The following is a 14,214-nucleotide window of genomic DNA, read 5'->3' as shown; positions in this document are numbered from 1 at the left end:
TATGTACCTTTAAAACAAGTCAAAATGAGGCTCAGTAGTGTGTGTGGCCTCCACGTGCCTGTATGACTCCTTACAAAGCCTGGGCATGCTCCTGATGAGGTGGCGGATGGTCTCCTGAGGGATCTCCTCCAGGCCTGGACTAAAGCATCCGCCAACTCCTGGACAGTCTGTGTGCAACGTGGCGTTGGTGGATGGAGCGAGACATGATGTCCCAGATGTGCTCAATTGGATTCAGGTCTGGGAACGGGCGGGCCAGTCCTGCCTTCCTCTTGCAGGAACTGCTGACCACTCCAGCCACATGAGGTCTAGCATTGTCTGCATTAGGAGGAACCAGGGCCAACCGCACCAGCATATGGTCTCACAAGGGGTCTGAGGATCTCATATCGGTACCTAATGGCAGTCAGGCTACCTCTGGCGAGCACGTGGAGGCTGTGCAGCCCCCAAAGAAATGCCACCCACACCATGACTGACCACCGCCAAACCGGTCATGCTGGAGGATGTTGCAGGCAGCAGAACGTTCTCCACGGCGTCTCCAGACTCTGTCACGTCTGTCACGTGCTCAGTGTGAACCTGCTTTCATCTGTGAAGAGCACAGGGCGCACTGGCGAATTTGCCAATCTTGGTGTTCTCTGGCAAATACCAAACGTCCTGCACGGTGTTGGGCTGTAAGCACAACCCCCACCTGTGGACGTCGGCCCTCATACCACACTCATGGAGTCTGTTCTGACCGTTTTGAGCAGACACATGCACATTTTGTGGCCTGCTGGAGGTCATTTTTGCAGGGTTCTGGCAGTTGCTCCTCCTGATCCTCCTTTGCACAAAGGCGGCAGGATCTCTCTCTTGTGAGTCTGGAAGGAGAGTTTACAGTCTAACCAGACAACTAGGTATTTGTAGTTGTCCACATATTCTAAGTCAGAACCGTCCAGAGTAGTGATGCATAGAGGCTAGAATGACTACAACGTGACTGCTATGAAAGTGAACTGTGTTTATGCATGATCAGGGGTGTATTCATTCCACGGATTCTGTTGAAAAACGTTTCTTAAATAGAAGAAAACGAAACAGGCATAAAAATACCTGAATTTGACCAATACACCCTAGATAAGCTAGATGCAGACACGAGTGTGCAAGGGGGTATTGCATGTGTCACTGTCTATCATCTAAAATGTTTATCTCTACCTGTGTGCACCTACRTTGTAAACGTTCATTCATAAACTAGGTTGTAGCAACCTCATGATAGGTATAGGGAAAATTCTAGTATCATGTAGTAGCCTAAATCTATGTTTCATTGAACTGGGTGCATGGAATGTGAATGACAGTCATCCAACATGCTGTAATAGAAAAGAAAATCGTCCTCCCGCATCATAAACGGCACTGGCCGCCACTGCTTTCCAGAAATTAGGCTACTGGCTGCCCCGAAAGCCTAGATGCTAGCTAGCTAACGTTAGATACAGTATTYTAAAGTTAGAGCTAACGTTAGCCAACTACATTGGTCTTATGTCTTTCACCAGAACAGTCAGCTAAACTGACTTGACTGTATCTGTCCCTAACAAATTTCACACTCAGCTAACGTTAGTTGCTAGTAGCTAGTACTCTAGCTAGCTTCAAACTCGAACGCACACTTACCTAACGTCAGCTAGCTAACGTTACTGTGGATTAATAACTGGTGGTGGTGCTGGTACAGTACTTACTTATTTCATCAACATTCTTCAAGAAACTCTCAAAATCCTCGAACTCTTTTGTCATGTTGATTTGTTTACTAGTAATCTGCTAAACGGAGATTATGCAATACCAAGGAAACAAGGTATTTGATTTGTTTAGCTAGTTACTGTAGCTACAATAGCTGTAGATGACAAACTTTACTCTTCCTCTTGATTTGAGTGTGTAATGTACTTGTAACTATGGTAACGGCAAACTTTTTTTCTTCCAAGTGGGGATTGGATTTCTAAAGGTCACGTGCTCTAAGTAGGGGCGTGTGGTTTCGAAGCGTTCAATATCCCGTGCAGCACCTTAACTACATTTTCTACAAACAAATGTATAAAGGCTTGATACAGTATATTAGGCCTGTGACAACAGCTCCAGTCATATAGCAGTGAGTGCTTGCCACTGCCACCCCGCTGAAGAGCACAAGCTCACCTTTATTTCAGTCAACTCTTCGGTTCATAATGGACCGCTTACAGCAGYATCTGAACACAAAAAGACCAAGAGTGCCGCCATGGGATTTTCAGGGGTATTGAAAATGTGCACAGTTTACTAAAACTTCTTCAAATGGAGTGATGTCCACCTATTGTACCCTGAATTGTACTATTGCAAGCATGCATTTTTATCATGTAGCATAAATGCACCAAGGTACTAGGTCATTCTATAATTTTAAATGAATAATAACTACTGGAACTGGATTATGCATCACAGCAAAGTAATCAATATTTTAGAAAGACAGATTATCAATTTACTGAATAGTACCCCCCAGGTGAGTAATTAAACCTGATTCTGCTGGGAAGGATTCTTTTGAATCTGAGTTGCAACCAAAGTAGCAGCAAATTAAAACAACCACTGAATAAAGGCCTGTTGATCCCCAATCACCACCACTTATTTGCAGTGGCGACCCGTCATTCATTTTTGCATGTTATTTTGGCATTAATACGTGTCACATATCAGTTTGCAACAAATGTAAGAATAATAATAATCATAATTGAGTTAATAAAGCCGCATACAAACATGGTCTCTTTTTTGAGTAAGTTAGCTCCAAAATGTAGGTGTTTCAGCCTTGCTCAGTGCTTTCTGTAGTTGTGGGGCAGCCAGCGGAAAATATGGAGTATAGGGGTTGGTAATATTCTCTAGTTGCGCCGTGATTGGCTCAGTGTTCTGTTACTCATGGGGACACTACGTCACCGCAAAATCTATGGATAGAGCTCGAAAATTCAAGCCCCTTGGGTGCTGCTATAGAGTTACATTAGAAATACCCATCCAAGAAGGCTCAAGGTCATTGGCCACAGATAAAATTATGTCAAATCACGTTATATCTACCGTAGCTTTGATTGGACTGATCATGTCAGCATCATACTTTCAAAATCTTAGCTAGCAAGTTAGCAGTCATCATCATGAATCAAGTCGACAATCTACTGGCAAATACTTTTTAATTCTTGTCATATGAAGAGAAATTATGAAGAGAAATTATAGATAAAACCTATCGGTGCTTTTCGGCCATTAGACATAAACATTACACAACAAGTTGGAATCACAAATTCAACAATGAAAGATTTGGAAGGAATCAGTGGCTAACTGCAAGCGTTGTAAAGCAATCACTAGCCGACTATTCAGTGGAGTGGGTGTGTGGTCAAAGTCTGGGTTTAACGGTCTCTTTTCCAAGGTTAGAAGGATAMACATTCAAATCCATGAGCCATAACAGGTTGAATACATTGGCCATGCTGTCAATCCAGCATGACTTCTGCAAGGTTCAAAACAACTGGAAACTCTGAAATCTCAGACTTCAGTGAGTTCAAAGCAACTGGGAAGTCAGAAAAAAACTAGCTCCGACTGGGAAAATACGGCCATCAAACTCGAAATTCCAAGTCGGGAACTCAGGCTTCTTTCTAGTGCGCCGACTTGAAGATCACTGACATCATGATTCAACCTTTTTTTCAGAGTTCGCAGTTCTCTTGAAGCACCATAAATCCAGAGAATTGTCTGCTTATATGCCCCCTTTACTTATCCTACAGTTCTGACTTGGTGTACTGGGAGAATACTGTAAGAAGGTCCCATGTTCTGAATTCTGTCGCTGTACATTTAAAAAATGCTGAACAAATAGTTATATTGACTACGTCCGTCCTAGCTCGCTCATTAATGTCTTAATCAAAATTATGGATTGCTTCTTATACGCTCATCATCCCATTATGCCATAGTTTGTACATCTCAATTGTCAGTAGAAACCACATTTGTTTAAACAAGTCAGCCATATCAGCCATGTTTTTAAAAGGGCAGTAAATTAGGCTGAATTAACTGTTTTGCAGCCAGACAAGCCTCCGCTGATAGCCAGGTGTAGCAGTGGTAAGGATTCACTATGTGGAGCTGAAAAGAAAGCTCTGCTGTTGGGACAGCTTTATGTAGGCCCTAACAGTTTGTGGGCACTATTTGTCACCATTATAGTGCAATGAATGGTGGGAGTTTGCCCCACCAAGATTTCCATGCTAAAGTCGCCACTGGTTATTTGGGACATACATTGACCAGCTCCAACTTGGTTCACTTTAGTACGTCCAACTACAGAAAAACAGAAACAATGGAGGGAACCCAAGTCTGCACTAATGTGCCATCCTACCTAGGATGGTCAATTTTTAACACCTTATGCTGCTGTCTCCCTTTTCAAATCAAATCAATTAAGTTTGATGTGTCACATGCTTCGTAAACAACAGGTGTAGACTAACAGTGAAATGCTTWCTTCCCAAAAATGCTGAGAGAAAAATAGAAAATGAATAACAGGAGGAATAAATACACAATGAGTAAYGATAACTTAGCTATATACACGGGGTACCGGTACCGAATCGATGTGCAGAGGTACTAGGTAATTGAGGTAGTAGATATGTTCATATAGGTAGGGGTAAATTGACTAGGCAACAGGACAGATAAACAGTATCAGCGACTGTAAGGAGTCAAATGAGTTAGTGCAAAAAGGGTCAATGCAGATAGTCAGGGTAGCTATTTGGTTAACTATTTAGCAGTCTTATGGCTTGGGGGTAGAAGCTGTTTTAGGGTCATGTTGGTTTCAGACTTGATGCARCGGTAACAGTTGCCGTGCGGTAGTAGAGAGTACAGTCTATGACAATTTGTAAGGCCTTCCTCTGACACCGCCTAGTATATAGGTCCTGAATGGCAGGAAGCTTGGCCCCAGTGATGYACTGGTCGGATGGTCTTATGGTCAGATGCCGAGCAGTTGCCATACCAGGCAATGATGCAACTTGTCAGGAAGCTTCCGATGGTGCAACTGTAGAACTTCTTTAGGATCTGGGAACCCATGCTAAATCAGTCTCCTAAGGGGGAAAAGATGTTGTCGTGCCCTCTTCATGACTGTCTTGGTGTGTTTGGACCATGATCGTTTGTTGGTGATGTGGACACCAAGGAACTTGAGACTCTCGACCCGCTCCTCTACAGCCCATCGATGAGATATGGCCCATAATATCCTGTTGTCCATGATCAGCTCCTTTGTCTTGCTCACGTTGAGGGAGAGGTTGTTGTCCTGACATCACACGGCCAGGTCTCTGACCTCCTCACTATAGGCTGTCTCATCATTGTCGGTGATCAGGCCTACCAGTTGTCAGCCAATTTAATGATGGTGTTGGAGTCGTGCTTGCCCACACAGTCATGGGTGAACAGGGAGTACAGAGGGGACTATGCACGCACCCCTGAGGGGCCCCCGGGTAGGGGGTCAACATGGCGGATATGTTGTTGCCTACTCTCACCACCTGGGGGCAGACCGTCAGGAAGACCAGGATCCAGTTGCAGAGAGAGTTGTTCAGTCCCAGGGTACTGAGCATAGTGATGAGCTTAGTGGGCACTATGGTGTTGAATGCTGAGCTGTAGTCAATGAACAGCATTCCCACATAGGTGTTCCTCTTGTCCAGGTGGGAGAGGGCAGTGTGGAGTGCAATAGAGATCCAGGGTGTCTGGGTTGTTTGTGTTGATGTGAGCCATGACCAGCCTTTCAATTTCAATGCATTTCATGGATACAGATGTGAGTGCTATGGGGCAATAGTCATTTAGACAGGTTACCTTGGCGTTCTTGGGCAAAAGGGACTATAGTATTACAGACTGGGTCAGGGAGAAATTGAAAATGTCAGTGAAGACACATGCTCTGAGTAAGCGTCCTGGTAATCCGTCTGGCCATGCGGCCTTGTGAATGTTAACCTGTTTAAAGGTCTTACACACGTCAGCTATGGAGAACGAGATCACACAGTCGTCCGGAACAGCTGGTACTCTCATGCATRGTTTAGTGTTGCTTGCTTTGAAGGCATTTAACTCTTCTGATAGTCTTGCATCACTGGGCAGATCGCGGCTGGATTTCCCTTTGTAATCCATGATAGTTTGCAAGCCCTGCCACATCTGACGAGTGTCAATCTTAGTCCTGTTTTGACGCTTTGCCTGGTTGAGACCTCGTCGGTGGTCAGAGCGGGATTTCCGCTCCTTGAAAGCTCTAGCCTTTAGCTCAGTGTGGCTGTTGTCCGTAATCCATGGCTTCTGGTTGGGATATGTACGTACCGTCACTGTGGGGACGAGTCGTGGAAGCACTTATTAATGAAGCCAGTGACTGATGTGGTAAACTTTTCAGTGTTATCGGATGAATCCCTGAACATATTCCAGTCTGTACTCGCAAAACAATCCTGTAGCTTAGCATTGCTTCATCTGACCACGTCCGTATTGAATGCGTCACTTGTTTGAGTTTTTGCATGTAAGCAGGAATCTTGAGGATGGTCAGATTTGCCAAAGGGAGGGCGAGGGAGAGCTTTGTATGAGTTTCTGTGTGTGGGTTAAAGGTGATCTAGAGTTGTGTGGCTTCTAGTTGCACAGGTGACAGGCTGGTAAAAATGAGGTAAAAACAGATTTCAGTTTCCCTGCATAAAAATCACCGGCCACTAGAAGCGCCACCTCTGAATGTGCATTTTCTTGTTTACTTATGGCCCTATCAAATAAAATCTCATTTCTATTTGTCACATGCGCCGAATACAATAGACCTTACTGTGAAATGCTTACTTATACAGCTCATTGAGTGCGGTCTTAGGTGCCAGCATTGGTTTGTGATGGTAAATAGACAGCTTTGAAAAATAAAGTTGAAAACTCTCTTGGTAAATAGTATGGTCTGCAGCTTATCATGGGGTATTCTTACAAAAAATGTGACACTTCCTTAACGTTAGAGATCGCACCTGCTGTTAACAAATATTTACACACCTCGACCCTTCGTCTAGTGGAACTGCTGCAATAGTTTGCTCATGCAGGGTAGGAGATCCACAATTCAAGCATGTGCTGATTAACTACTGAATTGCTTGTGTGATTTTTTAAAGTGTATTCTATGGTTATCTAAGTGAAAGTGGGATAACGTATTGATTATCTCCCATTGTATGTTTGAAGGCAGATAATGCAAACGGAGTTGGAGAGGCAACAGTGKCAGCAGAGTGTCACGATCGTTATAATGAGTGGACCAAGATSCAGCGTGGTATGGTTCCATCCTCTTTATTAGGTAGTGAAACTCAAAGAAAACAATAAATCGCAAAACGAAATGTGAAGCTACTATAGTGCTCACAGGCAACTATACATAGATACAACCAACATAGAGAATAAACAGCTCTCTATGGTCAGGGCGTGAGACAGAGCCGTCCAGGATAGCCATCGTTGTACTTGTGTTGGGCATCATTATTATTGCACTAAAACTCACCGCAGCATGAAAAAGGAGGATATGTTTTTGTACCATCTTTTGCCCATTGCATTCCTAGGGCTGCAAATGTTTTCTTTTTACAACTTCATACAACACATCAGCCCAGAMCAGCCTTGATGAGGACCAGCTGTGCCCCTAACCGAGCCCCAGTGTAAACAAATGCCCTGCAAGCAATTAACAGACCAGCGCTTGTGCTCCATACTCACAGAGTGTGTTCTTATCATGTTACTGTATTTTCTTTTGTCAAGACCCAATTGTCATCCCTGYCTCGCGGGGCGGGCGGGTTTAAGGTCATGAAACATTGTGTGGTTGGATGGGTGGAGGACGGGTTGAATTAAGTGAAAACAATGCATTATTAAAAGACCCATAAATCATGTTTATTTCTTGTGCAATTCATATTTATAGGCTACATTGAGGTTTTTATTTGATTATTTTTTATCTGGCATTAGTGAGTAAGCCTAAGCTTTAGGGCCTAACTGTGCTCGCGCCAAATAAATTAATCAATGTTGAAGAACAATGTCATTCTTCTATAAATGTTCAAGAGAGAAAAAAGGGAACTGTACAGCACATCTTCTATATTTRCAGTTTAGGGTCGGGTGTGGGCCTGAGATTTTAACTTTGGCTTATTAGCAATTGTGTGTGGGTGCGGGAGAACAAACAGCTGACCCGCGCATCATTAGTACTCAGGCTACATTATGGTAAAACATTCATTATTTTCTGTTCTCATTATTACTCCATAATAAATGTACTTGTCTGCACCATTGTAGTCTCTTCAGAAAGCCGCTGTGCCTCAGCAGTGTCTTCAGCAAACACTAGAGGGTGACATTTACTGATTGGCCCAAACCATGTTGGCAATCATCTAACAATGCACTGTATTGTGAATCAGAGTCATTGCTGCACACACAAAAAAAAACATCTGCTCGGTTATATAACCCACGTTTTGGTTTTTAATTTAATTAGACCAGTAGTTCCCAAGCTTTTTCGGTTACTGTACCACCAACTGAATTTGGCTCTGCCCGGAGTACAGCTGAAGCACTCCCTCATGTGCACTTTACCAGTAACCCTATGAGCTCATGAGTCTTTTGCAGTACACCCTGTGGGTAGGCCAAGTTTATTTTAATTTTATTTATCCGTCATTTTACCAGGTAAGTTGACTGAGAACACGTTCTCATTTACAGCAACGACCTGGGGAATAAAAGTACTGTCAYGGCCGTTAAAAGGAGAGGACCAAGGTGCAGCGTGGTCAGCGTACATTTTCTTTATTTAATCCAAATTGACRCCGAACAAATCAATAAACACTRCAAAACCAAACAGTGAAGCTCAAAGGCTATGTGCCCTAAACAAAGTCAACTTCCCACAAACACAAGTGGAAAAAAGAGCTACCTAAGTATGGTTCTCAATCAGAGACAACGATAGACAGCTGTCCCTGATTGAGAACCATACCCGGCCAAAACATAGAAATAGAAAATCATAGAAACACAAAACATAGAATGCCCACCCCAACTCACGCCCTGACCAAACCAAAATAGAGACATAAAAAAGGATCTCTAAGGTCAGGGCGTGACAAGTACCCTCAGGGGTCCTGTACCCCTGGTTGGGAACCACTGAACTTTTTTTGTTTGATAGTGTAATATCATCTTTCCTAAATTGATAATCCACGCTGGGGATAATTTATTTWAAATGAATAGATTAATATCTCACAAAAACAATACATATTTTGTATTCTTCCTGCATCTCTTGCTAGGTTGGAGTTAGAAGAGTGACTTGAAACAGCCTGAAAGTGTTCCTGTATTACAGTTGGAATGTTAATGAAAACCAGACAAGCCCAAAAGAATGCATGTTTGGGTTGTTCATAGTCCTCATCAGCACGCAACTCCAGTACTGAATATAGTCACCAAGGAACACTGAACACCATGGAACACTTTTTGTTTTTTAGAGTAACTGTAGCCTACAACAGCCTTCATTAGTTATTCYGTCTGATGAGAGCCAGGCCTGGGTTCAACTGGTATTTGTTTTCTTTCGAACACTTTAGCTGCGCTTTATTGAGCTTACCTGGTGTAATGGGACCAGCGGAGTAGTCACAAAACTGCAAACCCCACCCATATGGCACTTCAGTCAGGCTCAAACAAACGTTCAAAACATTTGGATACTATTTGAATCCAGGTCTAATGAGAGCCAAAATTTAAAAAAGAGTACATTATTATATACTGAACGAAAATATAAACGCAACATGTAAAATGTTTGTCCCATTTTTAATGATCTGAAATAAAATATCTATTATTTTTCTCCATATGGACAAAAAGCCTATTTCTCTCAATGTTTTGCACAAATTTGTTTATATCCCTGTTATTGAGCATTTCTCCTTTGCCAAGATAATMCATCCACYTGACAGGTGTGACAAATCCAGAAGCTGATTAAACAGCATGATCATTATACAGGTGCACCTTGATTTGGGGACAATAAAAGGCTACTCTAAAATATGTAGTTTTGTCACACAACACAATGCCACAGATGTCTCAAGTTTTGAGGGAGCATGCAGTTGGCATGCTGACTGGAGGAATGTACACTAAAGCTGTTGGCAGGACCTCCACGTTCAGCTTTTTCACCTGCGGGATCTTCTCAGATGAGCCACCCGGACAGCTGATGAAACTGTGGGTTTGCACAACCAAAGAATTTGTGCACAAACTCTCAGGGATGCTCATCTGCGTGCTCGTCATCCTCACCAGGGTCTTGACATGACTGCAGTTCGGCATCGTAACCGACTTCAGTGGCACGCTGGAGATATGTGCTCTTAACAATTTAATCCCGGTTTCAACTGTACCGAACAGATGGCAGACAGCTTGTATGGCGAAATGTGGGCAAGCGGTTTGCTGATGTCAACATTGTGAACAGGGTGCCCCATGGTGGTGGGGTTATGGTCTGGGCAGGCATAAGCTATGGACAACAAACACAATTGCATTTTATCGATGGCAATTTGAATGCACAGAGATACCGTGACGAGATCCTGAGGCCCTTTGTCGTGCCATTTATCCACCGCTATCACCTCATGTTCCAGCATGAGAACAAAGTTCTCATTTACAACTGCAACCTGGCTAAGATAAAGCAAAGCAGTGAGACAAAAACAACAACACAGAGTTACACATGGGATAAACAAACGTACAGTCAATAACACAAGAGAAAAATCTATGTACAGTGTGTGCGAATGTAGTAAGATTAGGGAGATAAGGCAAAAAAATAGGTCACAGAGGCAAAATAATTACAATTTAGCATTAACACTGGGGTGATAGATGTGCAGATGATGATGTGCAAGTAGAGACACTGGAGTGCAAAAGAGCAACAAAAAAAAATATATATATATATGGGGATGAGGTAGTTGGGTGTGCTATTTACAGATGAGCTGTGTACAAGTACAGTGATATGTGAGCTGCTCTGACAGCTGATGCTTAAAGTTAAAGAGGGAGATATAAGACTCCAGCTTCAGTGWTTTTTGCAATTCGTTCCAGTCATTGGCAGCAGAGAACTGGAAGGAAAGGCGACCAAAGAGGTGTTGGCTTTGGGGATGACCAGTGAAATATACCTGCTGGAGCACGTGCTACAGGTGGGTGTTGCTATGGTGACCAGTGAGCTGAGATAAGGCGGGGCTTTACCTAGCAAAGACTTATAGATGACCTGGAGCCAGTGGGTTTGGCGACGAATATGTAGCGAGGGCATGCCAACGAAAGACTACAGGTCGCAGTGGTGGGGAGTATATGGGGCTTTGGTGACAAACGGATGGCACTGTGATAGACAGTACTGTCTTTTATCGATGGCGGTTATGATATCGTTTGGGACCTTTGAGGCTGAGGTGCACCCATGACCAGCTTGGAAACCAGATTGCATAGTGGAGAAGGTACGGTGGGATTCGAAATGGTCGGTGATCTGTTTGTTAACTTAGCTTTTGAAGACCTTAGAAAGGCAGGGCAGGATGGATATAGGTCTATAACAGTTTGGGTTTAGAGTGTCTCCCCCTTTGAAGAGGGCAGCTTTCCAATCTTTAGGAATCTCAGACGATGCGAAAGAGATGTTGAACAGGCTAGTAATAGAGGTTGCAACAATTTCAGGTGGATCAYATTAGAAAGAGAGGGTCCAGATTGTCTAGCCCGGCGGATTTGTAGGGATCCAGATTTTGCGGCTCTTTCAGAACATCAGCTGTCTGGATTTGGGTGAATGAGAAGTGGGGGGGACTTGGGCAAGTTCCTGCGGGGGGTGCAGAGCTGTAGGGGTAGCCAGTTGGAAAGCATGGCCAGTTGTAGGAAAATTATTTTTGAAATGATCAGTTATCGTAGATATATCGGTGGTGACTGTGTTTCCTAGCCTCACTGCAGTGGGYAGCTGGAAGGAGGTGCTCTTATTCTCAGGGACTTTACAGTGTCCCTGAAATTTTTGGAATTAAWGCTACAGGATGCAAATTTCTGATTGAAAAAGMTAGCCTTAGCKTTCTTAACTGACTGTGTATATTGGTTCCTGACTTGCCTGAAAAGTTGCATATCGCAGGGGCTATTCGATGCTAATGCAGTATGCCACAGGATGTTTTTGTGCTGGTTAAGGGCAGTCAAGTCTGGGGTGAACCAAGGACTATATCTGTTCTTAGTTCTACATTTTTTGAATGGGCATGCTTATTTAAGATGGTGAGGAAAGCACTTTTAAAGAGCAACCAGGCATCCTCTACTGACAGGATGAGGTCAATATCCTTCCAGGATACCCGGGCCAGGTTGATTAGAAAGGCCTGCTAGCTGAAGTGTTTTAGGGAGTGATTGACAGTGATGAGGGTTGGTTGTTTGACCGCGGACCCATTACGGACACAGACAATGAGGCAGTGATCGCTGAGATCCTGGTTGAAGACAGCAGAGGTGTATTTAGAGGGCAAGTTGGTCAGGAGGATATCTATGAGGGTGCCCATGGTTACGAATGTAGGGTTGTACCTGGTAGGTTCCTTGATAATTTGTGTGAGATTGAGGGCATCTAGCTTAGTTTGTAGGACTGCCGGGGTGTTAAGCATATCCCAGTTTAGGTCACCTAACAGTACAAACTGAAGATAGATGAGGGGCATTCAATTCCCATATGGTGTCCAGGGCACAGCTGGGGGCTGAGGGGGGTCTATAACAAGCGGCAACGGTGAGAGACTTATTTCTGGAAAGGGGGATTTTTTTAAAGTAGAAGCTCGAAATGTGTGGGCACAGACCTGGATAGTATGACAGAACTCTGCAGGCTCTCTCTACAGTAGATTACAACTCCGCCCCCTATAGCAGTTCTATCTTGACGGAAAATTCCCCATAGCACTCACATCTGTAGCCATGAAATGCTTTGAAAGGCTGGTCATGGCTCACATCAACACAATCAGCCCAGACACCCTGGATCTCTATTGCACTTCACACTGCCCTCTCCCACCTGGACAAGAGGAACACATATGTGAGAATGCTGTTCATTGACTAAAGCTCAGCATTCAACACAACATAGTGCCCACTAAGCTCATCACTGTGCTCAGTAACCTGGGACTGAACACCTCCCTCTTCAACTGGATCCTGGACTTCCTGACGGTCTGCCCCCAGGTGGTGAGAGTACACATCCGCCATGCTGACCCTCAACCCGGCGGCCCCTCAGGGGTGCTTGCATAGTCCCCTCCTGTACTCCCTGTTCACCCTCGACTGTGTGGCCAAGCACAACTCCAAAACCATCATTAAGTTGGCTGACGACACAACAGTGGTAGGCCTGATCATCTCTGCAGTAGATTGCAACTCCGCCCCCTTTGGCAGTTCTGTCTTGTCAGAAGATGTTGTAGTTGGGGATGGAAATTTCAGAATTACCACATTGGGTGAGGCGGGCTGCAGGAAAGTATATTCAGTCCGTAGATGGAAAGGGAGATTAAAATATATACGAAATATATACGAGAAAAAACAAGAAAAACAACTATTTGCACGGGACAAGACAAACACCCTTCCGACTGCTACGTCATCTTGGTTTCGAATTTGTAATGTACGTCCCCATGTTGAAAGGATCTATACACAATTCCTGGAATCTAAAAATGTCCCAGTTCTTCCATGGCCTGTCTGCTCACCAGACATGTCACCCACTGAGGATGCTTGGGATGCTCTGGATCGATGTGTACGACAGAGTGTTCCAGTTCCTGCCGATATCCAGAAACTTCGCACAGCCATTGAAGAGGAGTGGGACAACATTCCACAGGCCACAATCAACCACCTGATCATCTCTATGCGAAGGAGATGTGTCGCCCTGCATGAGGCAAATGGTGGTCACACCAGATACTGACTGTTTTTCTGAATCACGCCCCTAAGTTTTTTTCAAGGTAGCTGTCTGTGACCAACAGATGCATATCTGTATTCCCAGTCATGTGAAATCCATAGATTAGGGGCTAATGAATGTATTTCAATTGACTGATTTCCTTATATGAACTGTAACAGTCAAATCTTAAAAATTGTTGCATGTTGCGTTTATATATGTTTTCAGTGTATTTACAAACTCTTCTGATCTCATTTGACTCCCTTCTGGTTCTTTCATACCGCCTTCCGTCCGGGTTTGGCCAGGGTAGGCCGTCACTGTAAATAAGAATTTGTTCTTAACTGACTTGCCTAGTTAAATAAAGGTTAAATAAAAAATGTAAAAATCMTTTTTTGGCAAAGCATTAGTGATCCTTATCAGATTTGTGTGGTTTCCTTTTGTGTGGTTTCCTTGTGTGTGTGCACGTGTGTGCATGCGGCGTGCATGGTACGTTTGTGTTTGCCGGCGTGCGCGCACGCGTG

At 43.9% G+C, this 14,214-nt stretch overlaps 1 protein-coding gene across 1 annotated transcript in view; it reads right to left on the bottom strand.

Moving 5' to 3' along the window:
- The window catches only part of ttc12 (tetratricopeptide repeat domain 12), a 51,842-nt gene extending 49,970 nt beyond the window's left edge, over positions 1 to 1,872 (bottom strand). Inside the window, exon 1 of the mRNA XM_023967283.2 lies at positions 1,689 to 1,872. Coding sequence (XP_023823051.1) covers positions 1,689 to 1,743 — 55 coding nt within the window. The 5' untranslated portion in view covers positions 1,744 to 1,872. The remainder of the gene's footprint in view (positions 1 to 1,688) is intronic.
- Between the last annotated feature and the right edge of the window lie 12,342 nt (positions 1,873 to 14,214).

The sequence above is a fragment of the Salvelinus sp. IW2-2015 genome, linkage group LG22 (genome assembly GCF_002910315.2).
Source record: "Salvelinus sp. IW2-2015 linkage group LG22, ASM291031v2, whole genome shotgun sequence".
Lineage (NCBI taxonomy): Eukaryota > Metazoa > Chordata > Actinopteri > Salmoniformes > Salmonidae > Salvelinus > Salvelinus sp. IW2-2015.
This window is presented reverse-complemented; position numbering and strand designations above follow the sequence as displayed.